This window comes from Cryptotermes secundus, unplaced genomic scaffold, assembly GCF_002891405.2.
Source record: "Cryptotermes secundus unplaced genomic scaffold, Csec_1.0 scaffold2482, whole genome shotgun sequence".
NCBI lineage: Eukaryota > Metazoa > Arthropoda > Insecta > Blattodea > Kalotermitidae > Cryptotermes > Cryptotermes secundus.
Genome location: NW_019729249.1, coordinates 74,122 through 90,417, shown reverse-complemented (window position 1 = coordinate 90,417; position 16,296 = coordinate 74,122). Strand labels below are relative to the sequence as shown.

The 16,296-nt window shown below is 40.6% G+C and overlaps 1 protein-coding gene across 3 annotated transcripts; it reads left to right on the top strand.

Moving 5' to 3' along the window:
- Nucleotides 1-189: 189 nt before the first annotated feature.
- LOC111865631 (armadillo repeat-containing protein 8) lies at nt 190-16,296 on the top strand. 3 transcript variants are annotated; one of them, XM_023853810.2, is made up of 13 exons: nt 190-455; nt 1,167-1,240; nt 1,727-1,941; nt 2,854-3,044; nt 4,384-4,544; nt 5,603-5,765; nt 6,204-6,464; nt 8,772-8,951; nt 9,220-9,429; nt 12,177-12,371; nt 13,352-13,498; nt 14,313-14,479; nt 15,917-16,296. In XM_023853810.2, the coding sequence occupies exons 1-13, from the start codon at nt 282-284 to the stop codon at nt 15,951-15,953; spliced, it is 2,175 nt and encodes a 724-aa protein (XP_023709578.1). In that variant the 5' UTR covers nt 190-281; the 3' UTR covers nt 15,954-16,296. The 3 variants fall into 3 exon arrangements, with proteins under 3 accessions (XP_023709578.1, XP_023709579.1, XP_023709580.1); XM_023853811.2 differs by having other exon boundaries at nt 373-551; XM_023853812.1 differs by lacking the exons at nt 190-455; nt 1,167-1,240 and adding an exon at nt 1,254-1,595.

Sequence of the window (16,296 nt, the reverse complement as noted above, 5' to 3'; positions counted from 1 at the left end):
CAAATTTTTTTCCTCCCAACACACCATGGATCGGCATCGTAGGTCTCAGCCCGGTCGCACATCTAGGAATCTGGAAACTGCAACGCAACCGCGATTAATCAGGAAAATCGCCGATTTCAAATAATCTCACATCCAGACAGAATATTTGGCCAATATGCACGTTTGCTGGTGTACTGAGTTATGTAGATTGTTCCTCACGGCTTAAAGAACAAAATAAAATTAAATTGGACGAGCATTGTATTACTAAAGATATGAATGCTGTTTCATATTTATGATATGTTATGCAAGCCGAAGGACATTATTTATTTGTATTACTTCTGGTGTATTCAGAAATCTGCGATACCTCACGTTCATGTTTACGTATTATACGTTTGTACACCTGTAAGTGGAAAACGAAACGTCAGGAAACCAACAGCACAGATTATTGTACTGGAGAGTGGTATTTAATATATTGGGTATTGTGAATTTGTCGTGCTGAGTGTGGAGTCATTTGAAGTTTTATATGTTTTGAATTAACATCAGAAATGGTATCTGTTATGCACCCGTTCATGGTAACTATAATTGTAACTGGCAGATTGGTCAGCAGAAATACGAAGCAGTTCTAGATGCAATTACTCTTAGGTTATGGGGTTGCTGAAGTATTAGTGAAGTGTGCTGTAACAGTATTTATTTCAGCTATTTGACAGCAGTGTTGCATTTCGTAGCTAGATTTCATATTATTATATCATATTATATTATTATTTTATTATTCTTATTTATTGTTTTAAAGTATTTGACTTGTGCTATATCATGTATAATCCATGGCTATGAAGTAAATAAATAAATATAAACCCACACCAATATAACCCTGTTTCCATATCGTGTACCCGAATTTGTATGAGATTTTTGGGAAAGTAACCTTGAACCTCAAATGTCAAAGTGATGTGAAATATCTTTCAGCCTCAATTTAAAGTAATTTTGTTTGCCACTATTTTATTCTTGTTGAATACAAAATTAAATAACGAGTAATTTAAAAAATTTGTGTTAGTAATAAGATTTTGATGACAAGGTAATGATTAGGATATGAATATGAGATATTTTAATTCAGCTGTTTGTAGAGCAGATACAGTATTTGGAATGTTTCTTGGCAGAAAGTTCATTGTGATTGTGTGCTGCAAATGTTGCAGGATGTGGAGTGTTCACGTTCATATATCGATGAACTCTATTCCCCAGAAGTAGACAAGTGTTTGGAAGCAATTGTGTAAGTTGAACAGCATCATTATCTGTTACTTCTGCAAGACCTGTAATCAGTGGTGAGGGGGAAAAATTGTGAAATGAAGGTGCCTGACAGAAATGTATATAATCAAGTGTAGATTTATTTTTTTGTTTCCAGCAAAAGTTGTTAGTAATAAGTGTTCATCAGTGTTAGCACTTAAATTCTTCAATGTGGGACCAGTGTAATATATTTCTGTTGAAAAATGAGTATGTTATCTTTAATAAAAATAGTATATTCCTTTTGTAATAACTACTGGTTCCAGTCGTGATATTTTATTGACATGCATCTATGCTGAGCATATTCTTCCATATACAACACTAATGGAAAGTCAACAATTCAGGTTTGTACTTTAACAGGCTTGAGTCAGCTTGCCATAATGTGGCATTTCCATTTGTCCAAAAATTTTGTGGAGATTCCCTGTATTTCCTGCCACAATCTAATGGGTGGATGTTTCTGACGTGTATATTCTAGGTGCTTGAAGAATTCTGTTATTGGCAGCAATCGTCAGAAAGGTCATGTGATCACCCAAGGTGTAGTACCAAGGTTACTCCAGCTTGTTGGGGACAACATGATGCCAATTCAGCTCAAGGCGGAAGCAACAGTTACACTTGGTTCTCTAGCTAAGGGAACAGAGGATCACATTAAAGCGTTGGTAGATATGGGTGTTGTACCAGTGCTAATAGCTGGTAAGTTTTGCATAAAACTCTCTCTCTCTCTCTCTCTGTATCTGCGTACACCCACACGTGAAAACCATGACACCAAGACGTGAGAGTGGAAGTATAGCTTTATCACAAATGATAAGACAATTCCATCCAGTGTGACTGTTGAAGCTTTTACTACTTCACTTCTTAGCACCCTAACATGTTGTTTTTACAACACAGCACACTACGAACAAATATAGGACGAGAACAACTGACTTGCACTCAAACTCACCCAACTCAGTCCACTATCAACTCTAACTCCCAAGCTGTTCCAGGATTCTCTTATATGCCCCTGACACAGGCTGCATAGAAAACCCTGCTTCCAACAGTTCCTCCATTGCTGTGTGCATATGTTGCCTAGTGATGACTCTGGTGATGTTACGTCTTTACACAGTCATTGCCCAACCATGGATGTGTTTGCAGAGCCATCCCCTAGCAACGGCTGATTCTCGGGCTCCAAAATTCGTGCTTTGAACAAATATGCCACAGTGCAGTGCAGAAGTCTGTGTGTCTAACAGGGTTCGACAGTGGATCAGAACTGAAATTTAAGCTAGCTCACATTCAGGAGAACTGAACCCTTTCCAGTTGGCAAGTTCACTGGGTGCGCTGTTGGTATTCTCCCTAAACCAGTCTTATGGTGCACTCAGTATGCCATGATTTTTTCAAGGTTGCTACAGCCTACAGCGATGAAATTGACAGAGTCAGAGTGGTTGGACTTGGCATTAGTACCTTTGTGTATCGGCTAGAGGGCGGAACTATTCAGGTTGTTCAGATCCTCAGGAAAGCATTTCTTCTTAAATGGACCATAAAGGGTTAAGTGTTTTTTTTTAAAAAGAGAGATGATAAATGAGACCATTTCAACCGTTTTGTTCTCATTTTATATGTATACCATGACAGGTTTGGGCAGTGATGAAGTGAAGTTGATTGAAGCATGTCTGAGATGTTTGAGGACCATCTTTGAGTTCTCATGTGCACCTGTGGGGCTAATTTGTCAGGATGAGAATCTACCGTTACGGCTGCTGAGTCTCATCCCACATTCTGTATCCAACCAAGTGTGTGTAGCTACTATTCTTGCCGCAGGATGCAAGGTAAGTGGACACGGAGTTCTTGTAAACCATTCTGAGCATATTCATCCCGGCAAGTAGACCAGACTTTGAGCTCTGTGTAACTTGCAGTGGCATAAGCAGTCTTGAGGATTCTTCCATTCTCTTTAACAATCTTCATCCTGCCTTTTTTCTTCAGGGTCATTTATCCCAAAATTATATATACCAGATTTTTGCAAGTGTTCAGTAACCACCCAGATGATGATAATAAAAGCTTGGGACAGAAATACACAGAGTGTCTAGAAATTTGGACCTACAGACTCCATCATCCAATCCCTTGGCAAACACAGACAAAAATGTCCTGCTGATAAAATAGTTCAGTCAACACAAATTTTTGTGGAAATGCAATTAAAGTTGAATGCGATTTGGGGCTCTGTGGATATTTTCATTATGGGTTCCACCATGGGATTTTCTGATGAATATTGAGATGAAAATTTCCCTTGACAAAATTTCAACCTGTGCATAAATTTTAAAGAAAGTGTGCTTGAAGTTCCCTGTGCCATGTTGCTAACAATCCTGAGATTTGAAAGGTGACTGACAACCGAGTGTTCATAACTCAGCAGTCCCTTGTACCGTTAGCATCTGTAGTGTGTGTGTCAGCATCAAGAAGCTTATGGATTCCTTTGATTGTCAGTTCTTCTGTACCAAATACTCCATGGCCCATCTATCATTCCCTTCTACCTGAACAGTCTGCATTCTGTAGTCAGCTACCTGTCCACAGTTATCAGCCAGTCTTCATGTGGGTTGTTGAAACATAAACATTCATGTGCATTACTTTGGAAGTCTTTGACACATGTCTGCTTGAAGAGAGAATATACAAATCCTGGGGGAGGGGTAGTGGTTAAGAATTATATTATTAATTACTTATATTTGCATCTAAAGGTGAAGTTGTCCTTGTGCTTAGTTAATTAAGCCCCACACCATGAAGACATATGGGGAGAAATGGAGGTATAGCTCTGCATTTTTTTGACCTTTGCTCTAGATGGAAGTGAACTGTCATCTTCATGCCCTCCTCCCCCTGAGTAAATAGCCCCCCCCCCTCCACTACCTATCAGATAGGTGGCTGGGTGGTCCTCAGAGCCAGTCTGGTTGCTGTGGAGAAGAGAAAAATCTTTTGCCCCTGATGAGAATTGAACTTTGGCCATCTAAATCTTCTGTGTAATAGAAGGGATGCATGAATTTTGTGGATTATGTGGAGGCTGGAACTTTTCCTGTATGTGTGTGTCAACATCACTTTCAGGCACAATAGACCACTGTAGGTCGCGGTGCAAGAGCCAAGAAGGCCCACTCCTTATACATTCATTCAACATCACTTTTCTTTCAGACAGCAGAGAACCAGAACTTACTGTGCAGACAAGAGGCTGTTCCTGCTTTAGCTGCTCTACTGTGCTCTCCCCATTACAAAGTACAGATGCCAAGTCTGCGCTGCCTGGCTAACATGTGCTTCCAGAACCAGAAGGTGTCTGCAATTGTTGCAACTTCCAGGTGCAGGTTCTTTCTGCATTCTCATCCGTCGGTAGAACAGTCATGCATGTGCAGTGTTTTGAGTCAGTTCATAAATTGGGGATGCCAGTTGCTTTTGAAGATGAAGTAAAACATGCAGAGGAAAAACTGTCATGTCTCTATGGGAAATATATATTCTTATGGATGAAACTGAGGAGATAGTTGTGGCTGAGCAGATTGGCTCAAGCAGTGAAGCAGTAAGCAGATCTGGCAGTTCCGATCCATCTGATCCATGCTCCACACAGACAATGCCAAAAGACAAAATATGAGCTCAAATCTTCAAAACTGATTGAATACACATGCACCATATTCTCAACCCTGAAAAGGGAGGTAATCCAACTTTGAACATCAGGTATCATAGCACTGAGCTGAGCAACACATTTCAGTAATAACTTTATTCTAATTTAAATTTAAATTTTATTTTAAAAGTAATATCTTTTACAAAAATGACAGTGCAGATAACTGTGTGCCATCTTACGTAGCCGAGCATACAGTGCATGTAACCACTTGATGCAGAAGACGTGTTGTGAATAAACTTGATGTCCAGTGCATGAGAGTGATTTCATGATCGATTAATAAGTAATTACAGATCTGAATGGCATTGGTGTGTTGCATACAGATGTTTAAATACAGCCAGTTGAGAATTTGACATTTTATGATTTATTTTGCTATTGTAAATTTTGGAATTTCCAAGTGAATCTTCAGCTCATAACACCACCTCCAGGATCTATCTGTTGTAGTTCCTATCCACTGACAGATGTCTCAGCTGTGACTCTGAGTCCTGTCTCTTCTTTGTTCTTTTCAGGGTTTCTTCCCATATAGGTGTTTCTTTTGTTTGACAAAGCTGTATGACCCCTTGTTTAATGATGTAATGAAAGCATGCTCTCTTTCCATCTATTATATTTGTATATTGTGGAACCTCTATTTATAGTTCTTTGATTTTCCTTGAAACCAGAACATTACAACTGTCGGTATTCATGAAACTAAAGAATATAAATTACATTGTGTTTATTTTACTAAGTTAGGTCTGTTTCTTGTAGCTTTGGAGGAAAGTCTGTGCCAGACTTACTGGTGGGACTGATGGCAAGAGACAAGCCTAGCGAGATGCAGATGGGAGCAGCGAGGTGTATCACCTATATGCACCGAGCTGGTGCTGTAAGCGCTGAGGATCCAAAGATTTTGTATCGGACACTTCCTTGCTTGGTGAGGGGTTCTGGATGACTTCATTGCATGATGAATCTGAGGCAAACATGATTTTAACCTTGGAGTAAGAACGTCCAATAAGACTAATCCCTGCAGATGACGGTGATTTAACTAAATATTCCTGATATTAAGGAAAGTTTAAAATACAAGTTGTATATGTTAGTGAGGTAATTAGATACTTTACATCATGTACCAATTTTTATATGATGGGATATTTTGAGAAAATTGTTTGATTTGAACATCCTGTAAAATGGGCTTTATATTGTATTGGTACAAACAGAAATCAAAACTGCTGCTGGCTTTTAGTGAAGGCATCCATTGCCAAATTTCTTGAAAATGTGCTTTTTAATTTTGAAGGAGAGAGTGGATGTAAGCAGACAGATACACGTTCACTTCATGCACGCTGCACTGAGGACACATAACAAATTTGTCTCATAGGTCCGTCTGTGTAAGAAAGATCGGCCTTGCGAAGAACGGGTAACTGCAGCAGAGACGTTAGCATATCTGACAGAAGTTGACACAGAACTGCAGCGTCTTGCTTCCATTTCAAATCATCTAGTCCCTACTCTTGCTGAGCTGCTTCACTACCAACCCGAGCCATCACACACGCAGGCTGTGCAACTGACCCCCAGTCAGACGGCACAGCGACTGGAGCAAGAGGTGAAGACTGCCCAGGACATGAAGCAAGCAGCTTTCAGAGTAAGTGCTCTTGGCTTGTGACTCCATACACTGTCTTCTAAAGGAAAGAAGGGGATGCATTTACGAAGGATGATGTTTGTATTTTGTGAGCTGAAAACATTGACATAGTTTTTGGATGGCTTGCCATTGCTCTTGGTACACTGGATTTCACTGTGTCCCTAAGTGAACAGTGTATTGGTCAGTCAGTTCTACCAGTTAATAGCAGTCTTGTAGGTGTGGATATTGTCACGTTAGTGACTAGACACAGGATTTGGATTGGCAATTGACTTTGTCAGATGCTTATGCCTCATAACTACAAATGATTGTAACAGTCCTACTAATTTACATGCCCTATAAAGCACTACAGGAGCTGGGGTAGCGTAGTTGGTATAGTGACTGGCTACGGGCTGGACGACTGAGGGGTCGGAGTTTGAGTCCTGGTAGGGTAAAGATTTTCTCTTCTCCAAATCATCCAGACTGGCTGTGGGGTCCACCAAACCTCCTATCCAATGGGTACTGGGGGCTTTTTCCCTAGGGGCGTGATGCTGACCACTCACCTCCAGCTAGTGCCAGTGTCAAGAAAATGTGGATCCATACATCCATACATGCTTATCTTGTTGAGCACAGGGACAACTTTATCTTTATAAAGCACTACAACTACAGCGCATGCAGTGTTCTGTTTGTTATTGTCATCACAAGCCATTGCCAGGTAGCAGCTGCTAACAGTGGAGATTCCTCATGGGCAGCAACAAATTGCCACTGCTTGCTTGCAGCTCACAACTGTTAACTGCTGGCTCTGGTGTCCAGCTGACTAACTTTCGCCATTGGTCCTCACTATATAGCCTCACCACGGACCACTCAGAAAACACTGCTTCCAGCAGTTCCTCTATTGTTGTATGTTAATTCATTGCTGTGGAAATGTGTTTACCATGCTGTTGCCTAGCAATGGCTGCCTTGTCTTGTTCCACTATTCCCACTTCCAGCCATCACATCACAATATCAGCATTTTGGTGGAACATGTCCCCATCTTCAGAGTTGTGTGTGGGAGTCTGTTGGGTTATGGTAGGCATACTGGAAGGAAAGCTGTCAGTCAGATCCGTGAGAGGGGGCGAGAGAAGGCACAGCTGAGTGCTGGCCTGTGGATCTGGACAACTTGCTTATATAACCCACTGATTCTCAACTTACCACTTTGACCATGAAGCTGGAGGCAGCATGTGTCATAACCCAGAAGATGACAATCTGGAATATGCTTTCAGGTAATGATATTGTTGGAAGTGAAGTAAGAATCAAGACTGTGGTCTTCTGGAATGTGACACCATAGCCTGAAGATGGAAGCAGAAGGTCTCCATGATTCTGCGAGATAAAAATGAATCGTCATGCCTTCATGTCAAACTGTATAAGAGCAGGCCACTCTAGTCTTAAAGCACGCTTAAGTAGATTTCACATTGTGTCCATGGCCGAATGCAAATATGGTGATGGGCTGCAAATGGAGGAACATATCTTCAGAACTGTAAACTGTACGAAGACCAGAGGGCAACAGTGATGGACATTTTGTCTGAGAACAACAAAAAAGAATACCCAAAGTCAGTTTCAGAGCTCTTAAGGCTAGAAGAAAAAAGATCTGTTCAAGGCGTCTGTTACTTCATAAGCAAAATTAATAAATTTATTAAGTAAAGAATGAAAGAAACGTACAAAATGAAAATAGTAATACAATTATGTTAAGAGAAATATTCAAAAATCGCGGGGGGACCGCTTTGATAGAATAAGATGTTTATAAGAATGTGCTACAGAGGGCTGGATGGGCGTTGCATAAGCTGTTTTTGTCTATACACGATTTAAAAAAAAAAGGTTGGTATCCATCTACCATATTGCATAGCATCACATCCAAGATAACTACAATCTTGGTACTTTTCCTGTGAGGACAAATGAGAGAGGAAGTCACAAGATGATGGAGAAAATTGTGCAGCAAGGAGCATCAGAATTTATTCTCTTTGCCAGGTGTTGTTAGAGTGGTCAAATCAAGGAGACCGAGATGGGTGGGGCATGTATGTGCATGTGGAGATGAAAAGGGCATACTGCATTTTGGCTGAAGAACCTGAAGGGAACAGACCACTTGTGAGACCAAGGCATAAGAGGGATGATAATATTAAAATTAACTTGAAAAGAAATAGGGTGTGAGGGTGTGAGTTGAATTCAACTGGCTCAAAATAAGACATGTTTTGTCTGCATGTGTTATAGGCATTATGAAGCCTGAGGCTCTGTGTAGTGATCAGCCTGTCTTATGTAAACCAGAGATTTTTCTGAAAGTACGCTGTGTGGTGTTCACAGGCTTTTGCTTCACTGGGAGCTAATGATGAGGATATACGAAAGAAAATCATTGAAACAGATAACCTAATGGACCATATCGTAAGTGGACTTCAGGACCCGAGTCAGCGAGTTCGGCTTGCTGCTGTTCGATGTCTCCATTCACTCTCTCGATCTGTTCAGCAACTTCGGACTACCTTTCAGGTAACTGGTTCCCTGAATACTGAGCCCTTCTACAGTGACAGGCAAAAGCACACAGGAAGGTGGATGATGTGTCTGGGATGGATTGAGTTAGAAACATAAAAATAAGAAAATTTATGAGAAGAGACACAGTGAGGACTAAGGCATCTATGACTTCCACCAGAATATGGCATCAGTCATTGTGAACCATATATATAATCTGTTATCTTTCCTCTGTTAAGGGTTTTCTGTTTTGATACATGTATTGAGTTTTTTTTTGTTTTGTTTATAGGATCATTCGGTGTGGCGACCCTTGATGCAGCTTCTGCAGGGGGCATCTGATGATATCCTGACAGTTGCTTCCTCAACTCTATGCAATTTGCTTCTTGAATTCTCCCCTAGCAAAGAACCTATTCTGGAGTCAGGAGCTGTGGACTTGCTCTGTGGACTTACAAGACGTCAGGATCCAGCATTGCGACTTAATGGGATATGGGCACTTATGGTAATGTGATCATATATTACAGAATTGTAGTTACTACTACAGCTTTGAATTTGGGAAATTCACGATTCAGTCTGCAAAATCTCTCTCCCCTGGTGTGTATGAGTATGGGGGGTAAGCCATAAAAACCGGCCCTCACACTGCGACCTTCAGTGATCTATTGTGCTTCCCCTTTGGATTAATCATTTATTAATCCTACATTTCGAATGAAATGTAGGACTTTATTTTAACAGGTCCCTTGTTCTTTTGGCAGAGTGTCCTGATATAAATCTTTTTGCCTGTTGGAGTCCAGTTGTGGATACCCAGTGTTTTTTGTGATTTCTGTTAGTCCAGTCTCTGATCACTACCACAGACGCACTGACTACCATGGTCCTCCAGAACACACGCACTCACACAACACTACAGATGAACATACAGCCAACCAAATGAAAGATTTTACATACATATAGTAAGAAAATACAACTGTCAGCAGATTTCTAAATTTTAAATGATGCCTGAAAGCTGGAATACTTCATTGCTAGGCAGTGGTGCAGTAAACACATCTCTGCAAGAGTGAATCAACACACAACAATAGAGGAAGTGGTGTTTTCTGTGGGGGCCACCCCAAGGCTATATAATGAGGATCTTAGGCAGTTGAGAGCTAGAATGGAGGGTGTTTGGAAGATGGCAGTTGAAGACGATTGAGAAGAAGTGGCAGGAAGGGAATTGGGCTGTGCCAAAGAAGACTTCATATGTGAGACTGGCATAACTACTGTGTTGAAATCCGTTGCCAGGATACGACTAGTGAAGACTGAGAACCCTAGTATGTGTGTGTGTGTGGTGGTGAACTGTGAAGTGTGTAGATCAGTGATAGTGCTATAATTGTAGTTATGAGTTGAATGTGTAATATGTCAATAAAGCCAATCATACAATCCAAAAACCATTGAATAGTCACGGACACCCCCCGTACACATGACAGTATTGATATTGTCAATCGTGTCATTACTTAACTTACCTTAATTACATTAGTATTTTAATCTATCTTGATTTCTAATAGTAGAAGTCCCTTTTGAACAACATGTGACACATGTTTATCATACATGTGAAATGATAAACATAAATTGTTGCTCCTGATGGAACCTTGATACATATTCATTTGAAAGTGTGACAGCTTAGAATGTCTGTTAGAAAAATACCACTTGCACATTTCCACATTCTTTCCAGTTCATTATTTACTGAGCATCCTGTGATTCAACACTGTATAAGCTGATTTTCTTACAGCACTGTTAAATAAGCCATAAAAAACAAATATGGTAAACTGGCTATGAGATGGGTGGATGGGATTCAAGTTCTGGTAGGGGCTTTGAGATTTCTCATTTCACACATCCACAGAGATTCTGAGGGCCATTCAGCCTTCTGGCCAGTGGGTATCCAGGACTCCTTTCCTAACAAAGTGGCAAACTGTGAAGCAGTCGTCTCACATCCATTTAGCGTGCATATGTGGAGTATTATTTCCATGCCTTATATACGCCATCATGCTGTAGTGTATTGTCACGTGTAGGGGTTTGCATATGACTTAGAAGTTGGGTACTGGAGTGGATAATTGGATTTATTGACACCTTATTCACACAGTTCGGGACTACAGGCAGTACAGCGCTACTGCTGATCTACACACTTTACAGTTCACTGTTACACATGCACTATGTTTCTCAGTCTTCACTAGCTGTATCCTGGTAACGGATTTATAACAGTCTCATTGTTACTTCAAATCACACATGAAGTCTTCTTTTCAAAGCCTAATACCCTTCTTACCATTTTTTCTGCAACTGCCAGTTCCAAAGACGCAACTCAGTTCAGTTCCTCTGCTACCAAGCTCATATCCTGGCAGGCCAGCGTCTCAAAACTTGACTCCATTCTGTGCTGCGACTACCAGCTTCAGAACTCTTCTTTATAACCACTTTGCATGGGCCATGCAGAAAACACAGTGCCTCTATTTTTGGGAAGGCATGTTTACTGTGCCATTGCATAGCAGCGGAAGTTGCTCGATTGTTGCTTGTGTATTCATTGCTGAAGGACTGTGTTTACCGAGTCATTGCCTAGCAATGAACATCTATTCTGACTTCAGTGTTCTGGCTTTAGGGCATCATGTAGCAGTCTATAGTAATGGATTCTGTTACCTTTCTCTGAGTGTATTTAGACCAGATAGCACAGAACAAAATTGTTTCACTGGCAGCACTTTCACATCTATGAGGTATTCAGATATTGGCTAGGACACCAGATATCCTGACTGATGATGTGTGTCGTTTTCCTGAGTTCTACTAATCAAATGCCAGGATAATACATTAAGGTGAGTCATGACTGCTTCCTTCTATATCCTTTTGAATTCATCATTCACTATCATCCGGTCATTTCATGCCACATAGTCATAGTTACTGACAGAGTCATAAAATTAACCACCAGTAAATAAAACACAGTAGTGCTTCGTGTTCATGAAAATAAGAGGAAAATGCTCAGGGGGAAGGCCGAGATTAACAGAAACAGTGGGTTAGGTAAAGTGTCACACAGAAGGAAGTGATGTGGGAAGCTCTGCGAAGATGGATGGAGAAATGGAAGTGTTGAGTGATGTATTTTTCCTGTGTGGTGCATAAAGTATGGATTTCAAAGGGCTATGTTTGCTTCCTTTCATGTTCTTGTCATTGGAGGACACATATGCTTAGGCTACTTTAGTTAGCTTTTCTGTGTAAAATCATTTTCTCTTTTTGTTCTCTCAGAATATGGCATTCCAGGCTGAACAGAAGATAAAGTCCCAGATCCTTCATGCACTAGGCACGGATCAGATATTTAGACTGCTGTCTGATCCAGAGGTGGGAGTTCTTATGAAAACACTGGGATTGCTACGGAACCTGCTGTCAACAAAGCCTCATATAGACCATATCATGGGTCTTCATGGCAATCAAATAATGCAGATAAGTATCTCTTGCATGTTGTTTTGACTCATATTGAAATCCTTATTGATGAACTTTTCTTTTTCTGCTCTGAGCTGATGCTTAATACAAATAATGTATTACTCTCCACTTTGGTTGAGGTACTATGCTACAAGCCGGAAGGTCGCAGGCTCAAGTCCCGATGAGGTCATTGGATTTTTTCAATTGACCTAATCCTTCCAGCCGTACTATGGCCCTGTGGTCAACTCAGCCTCTAACAGAAATGAGTACCAGGAATTAATTAAATAATTTTCCTGGGGAGTAAAGCATGGCAGGCACATATGACTGACATCCTTACTGCCATCTTTGAGCTGATTGTCTAGATAATGTGGGACCCTTTCATTTTTTATTTATATCCAGCTCTTTCCTTCTCCTTTGATGCATTCCAGTACCCTGCTTTTCTTCTCTGCCCACTTGTGGTTCCACACAGCATGGTTCACTGCATACCATGTCATATGCCTTAGTGCAAGATGTGTACACAATTTTGATAGGGAAATCTATTGTTAGGAAGTGCTTTCCTAAATAACAGTTTGTAGGTTAATGTATCTAAACATAACTGCAGGTCCCAATAACCCATGTATCCTTAACATGAACTATAGGCATGGAAAAGTCTCTCTGTGTGATGCAGGCATGTTGCTTCAGTGGAGTAGCTACAAGTAAAGTGTGTGGTTACTACCTGAATGGATTTCTGGATCAAACAGGGATTCTTTTCTAAACCTCAGACTGACTCTGGGATCCGTTCAGATTTCCAATCTGGCCAGAGCATGGAGCTTTACCTCCACTTCCTCCTAAGTCTTCAGTCTTAGTGCACAGATACTTGGAAGAATGAAAAGAGGACTAATTCTGAAATGGAAGAGGGTGTTATAAAAATAGGTAGGGAGGATATGAACTGGCTTAGGTTCAGATGAGATTGCAAGCTTTGTTTTTAGAAGCACTGACCTTTCGTTTTATTCCTCTTATAGGCTGTGGTGCTGATTTTGGAAGGAACCCACAGTGCAGAAGTCAAGGAGCAGGCATTATGCATTTTGGCTAATATTGGTGATGGGGAATCAGCTAAGGAATATATAATGGCCAATGAAGATGTCCTGAAGAAACTTACTGATTACATGGTGTGTTCTGTAACTGCTTACTTTCATGTCGTTATATGGACTTATAATAATGACCTGCTCTTGTGCAACAGTCCTTACTGCAAGACCTGTGACCCCAGAGTTCTCTTGTTATCATTTGTAAAGAATGATTCAAAAGTTGTTCAACCTGATGCTCCCAGTCATATGGAAATGGTCAACAGTATCGCAGTTGTGGCCATATGTGTGACAGGAGAACATTAACTGATTTTTATGGTACTTCAGCAAAACTCATGGCCCCCTGACCCTGTAACATATTTGACTCACTCACTTTTGCTATACTCACCTCCAACTAGTGCTGAGGTCAAGAAGACGTGGATCTATACATCGACTCCCCCCTACACCTTCATGGCATAGTTCTTAATGAGTTAAGTACAGGGACAGCTTTACCTTGCTATGCTTAAAATACAAAATGGCTGAATGATATGCTACACACAGTATAAACATCAACCTGCTGAAAGCATGGAACATCTGAACGCTGATATATATTTAGCACTTAAATGCAACATGGCTATATGTATTTTAACTCAGAAAATTTGTGTGTGTGTGTGTGTGGGGCTTGTTTTGTGCTCACTTTTTAGAAACATTTTATCTGCCATTAGAAATGCTTGTTAGCCTCTATAGTAAAGACTGCATCCTAGCCCCTGCTTTCAAACTGTTAATCACAAACAAGTCATTGTGTTACAGTGATATGGAACATGATTAGACACCTGCAGAAATACTATGCAGAATGCCTGCCTGAACAAGAGCATCGTCATGGTGTCTGTTCTATAGTAAAACAAAATCTTGTGCTCCACAGATGCACTCGAACGTGAAGCTGCAGATAGCGGCCATCTTCTGCATATCCAATTTGGTATGGCGAGAAGAAGCAGGATCAAGTGAACGTCAGGCACGACTGCGAGACCTTGGCGTATATAAATTACTGCAGCAGTTGATCATGACATCTGACACACTTCTCTTTGACAAGTGCGTACATCTCCGTTCAGATAGGGGCATGTAGCTCATTGTTATATATATGCAGCTGCTAGACACTGCTTGACAAGCACCAAGCCACGTGGCACATTTACTCTTTGTATATGACATTACTGGAGAGAGCAAAGCAGTACAGCACATGGCACCAATAAATTCATATATGTGAAGGGTGTCCCATGTGGAGGTGGGTTAGAATACTTCCACAATAGCCCTGTGAGTCATAGAAGGTGATGAAAAGGAATCCTAGTGCCTGGGAGCATAATTTGGCCACCCTGTCACTGGGGAACATAAATACAGAGACTTGGTACTCATGGTTTGATGTTGAACGTGAGGGTGATGACCTTGCTCTGTCAAAAAAATTCCTGTTGCGGAATCCAAAGAAGTGAAAACTGAATGGGCTAATGCGCAATGGAACAGACAAGTATGGCAGTATCATCTAAGGAAGGCTGTTGCTCAAAAAGGACCATTTTGCCAGTGATGATAATATTAAGGATACTGGGGACTTTTCCCATGGTAAAGTGATGGGGGTGTTAAGCTGATCACTCACCTCCTCCTAGTGCTGAGGTCAGAGTGATGGAACTATACCTCCACTCACCATACATCTTCATGATGTGGTGCTTAATTAATTAAACACAGGAACAACTGTACCTTACCTTTATACATAGTAAAAAGAACATTACAATACACATGTTCAGAGAACTTAAAATTTATGGAGTAACCTCTGATGTGGGTAACACAGCTTTATCAGTATAATAACTGGGTTATAGACTAGATAGCTGAGGAACGTGGTTTGATTCCTAGCAGTGCCAAGATGTGTTTCTCTTTGCCACCACATCCAGACACTCTTGGACCCATCCAGCCTCCTATGCAATTGGTACTTGGAGCTCTTTCCCCAGGGGTAAAGCAATTGGAGCATGAAGCCAGTGGCTCACCTTCATCTACTGCTAAGGTTAAAAAAGGCACATCTGTATGGCATAATGCTTAGTTAATTGAATACCCATCAGAATTATTAATCCCAAGTAAAAAAAAAATGGTTAGAGCTCAACATTCATCAGTAGTATTCATCTCCAAAATCCACAGTGTAGCATCTTCATTTTGTGTTAACTCACATTTTACTAAACATTTCATTGTCTGCTGTTTGTTACTACAGTTGGTTAGGGTGACAGTATTTTTATTTTGGACATTATGTAAGGAGGCTTAAAGTACACGTTGCCAGGGGCTGCTTCTAGATGCACACTAGGAGACACGTGAAGGGATGCTGGAAGTTAAGTACCTGTCCATGTGTGTCACATGTTTTGTCATGGAGTGTAATATCAGTCTGAATAAAGCTATAGTAACAAATAGCAACCTTGAATGGTACAAGATGCAAATTTATCTCATTGCTTCTCCTGCCTGCATGCTGTCTAATTTATTTCTGTTTCCTTTTTCCAGGGTGAAAACAGCCATGACCCAGTTTTCTGATGCATGATGGTCATTGTGGTAACACTGTATCACCACTGAAGATGTCCTCTATGTACTACTACATAGTACAAGGTCCTGATACTTGTTAGTTTGTTCTTTTATTTAGTATGACAATTTTGTGTAGTGTGGAACCCCATTTAATGTTTCTTGCATCAGTACTTCTCCTCCCCCTGTTTAACTTTCAGTTTCATTGATTCCAAGCCAATAATCACAGAGTTAAATTTGCTCCATTTTTCCTCCACTTCTCAGTTCAGTGTTCAGATCCAGCAGTCCACAAAGAACCCTTATATGGGGGTTTCAGTGTAAATGTAACATGCAGATAACATCAAATAAATTCTCTGTTGAATATA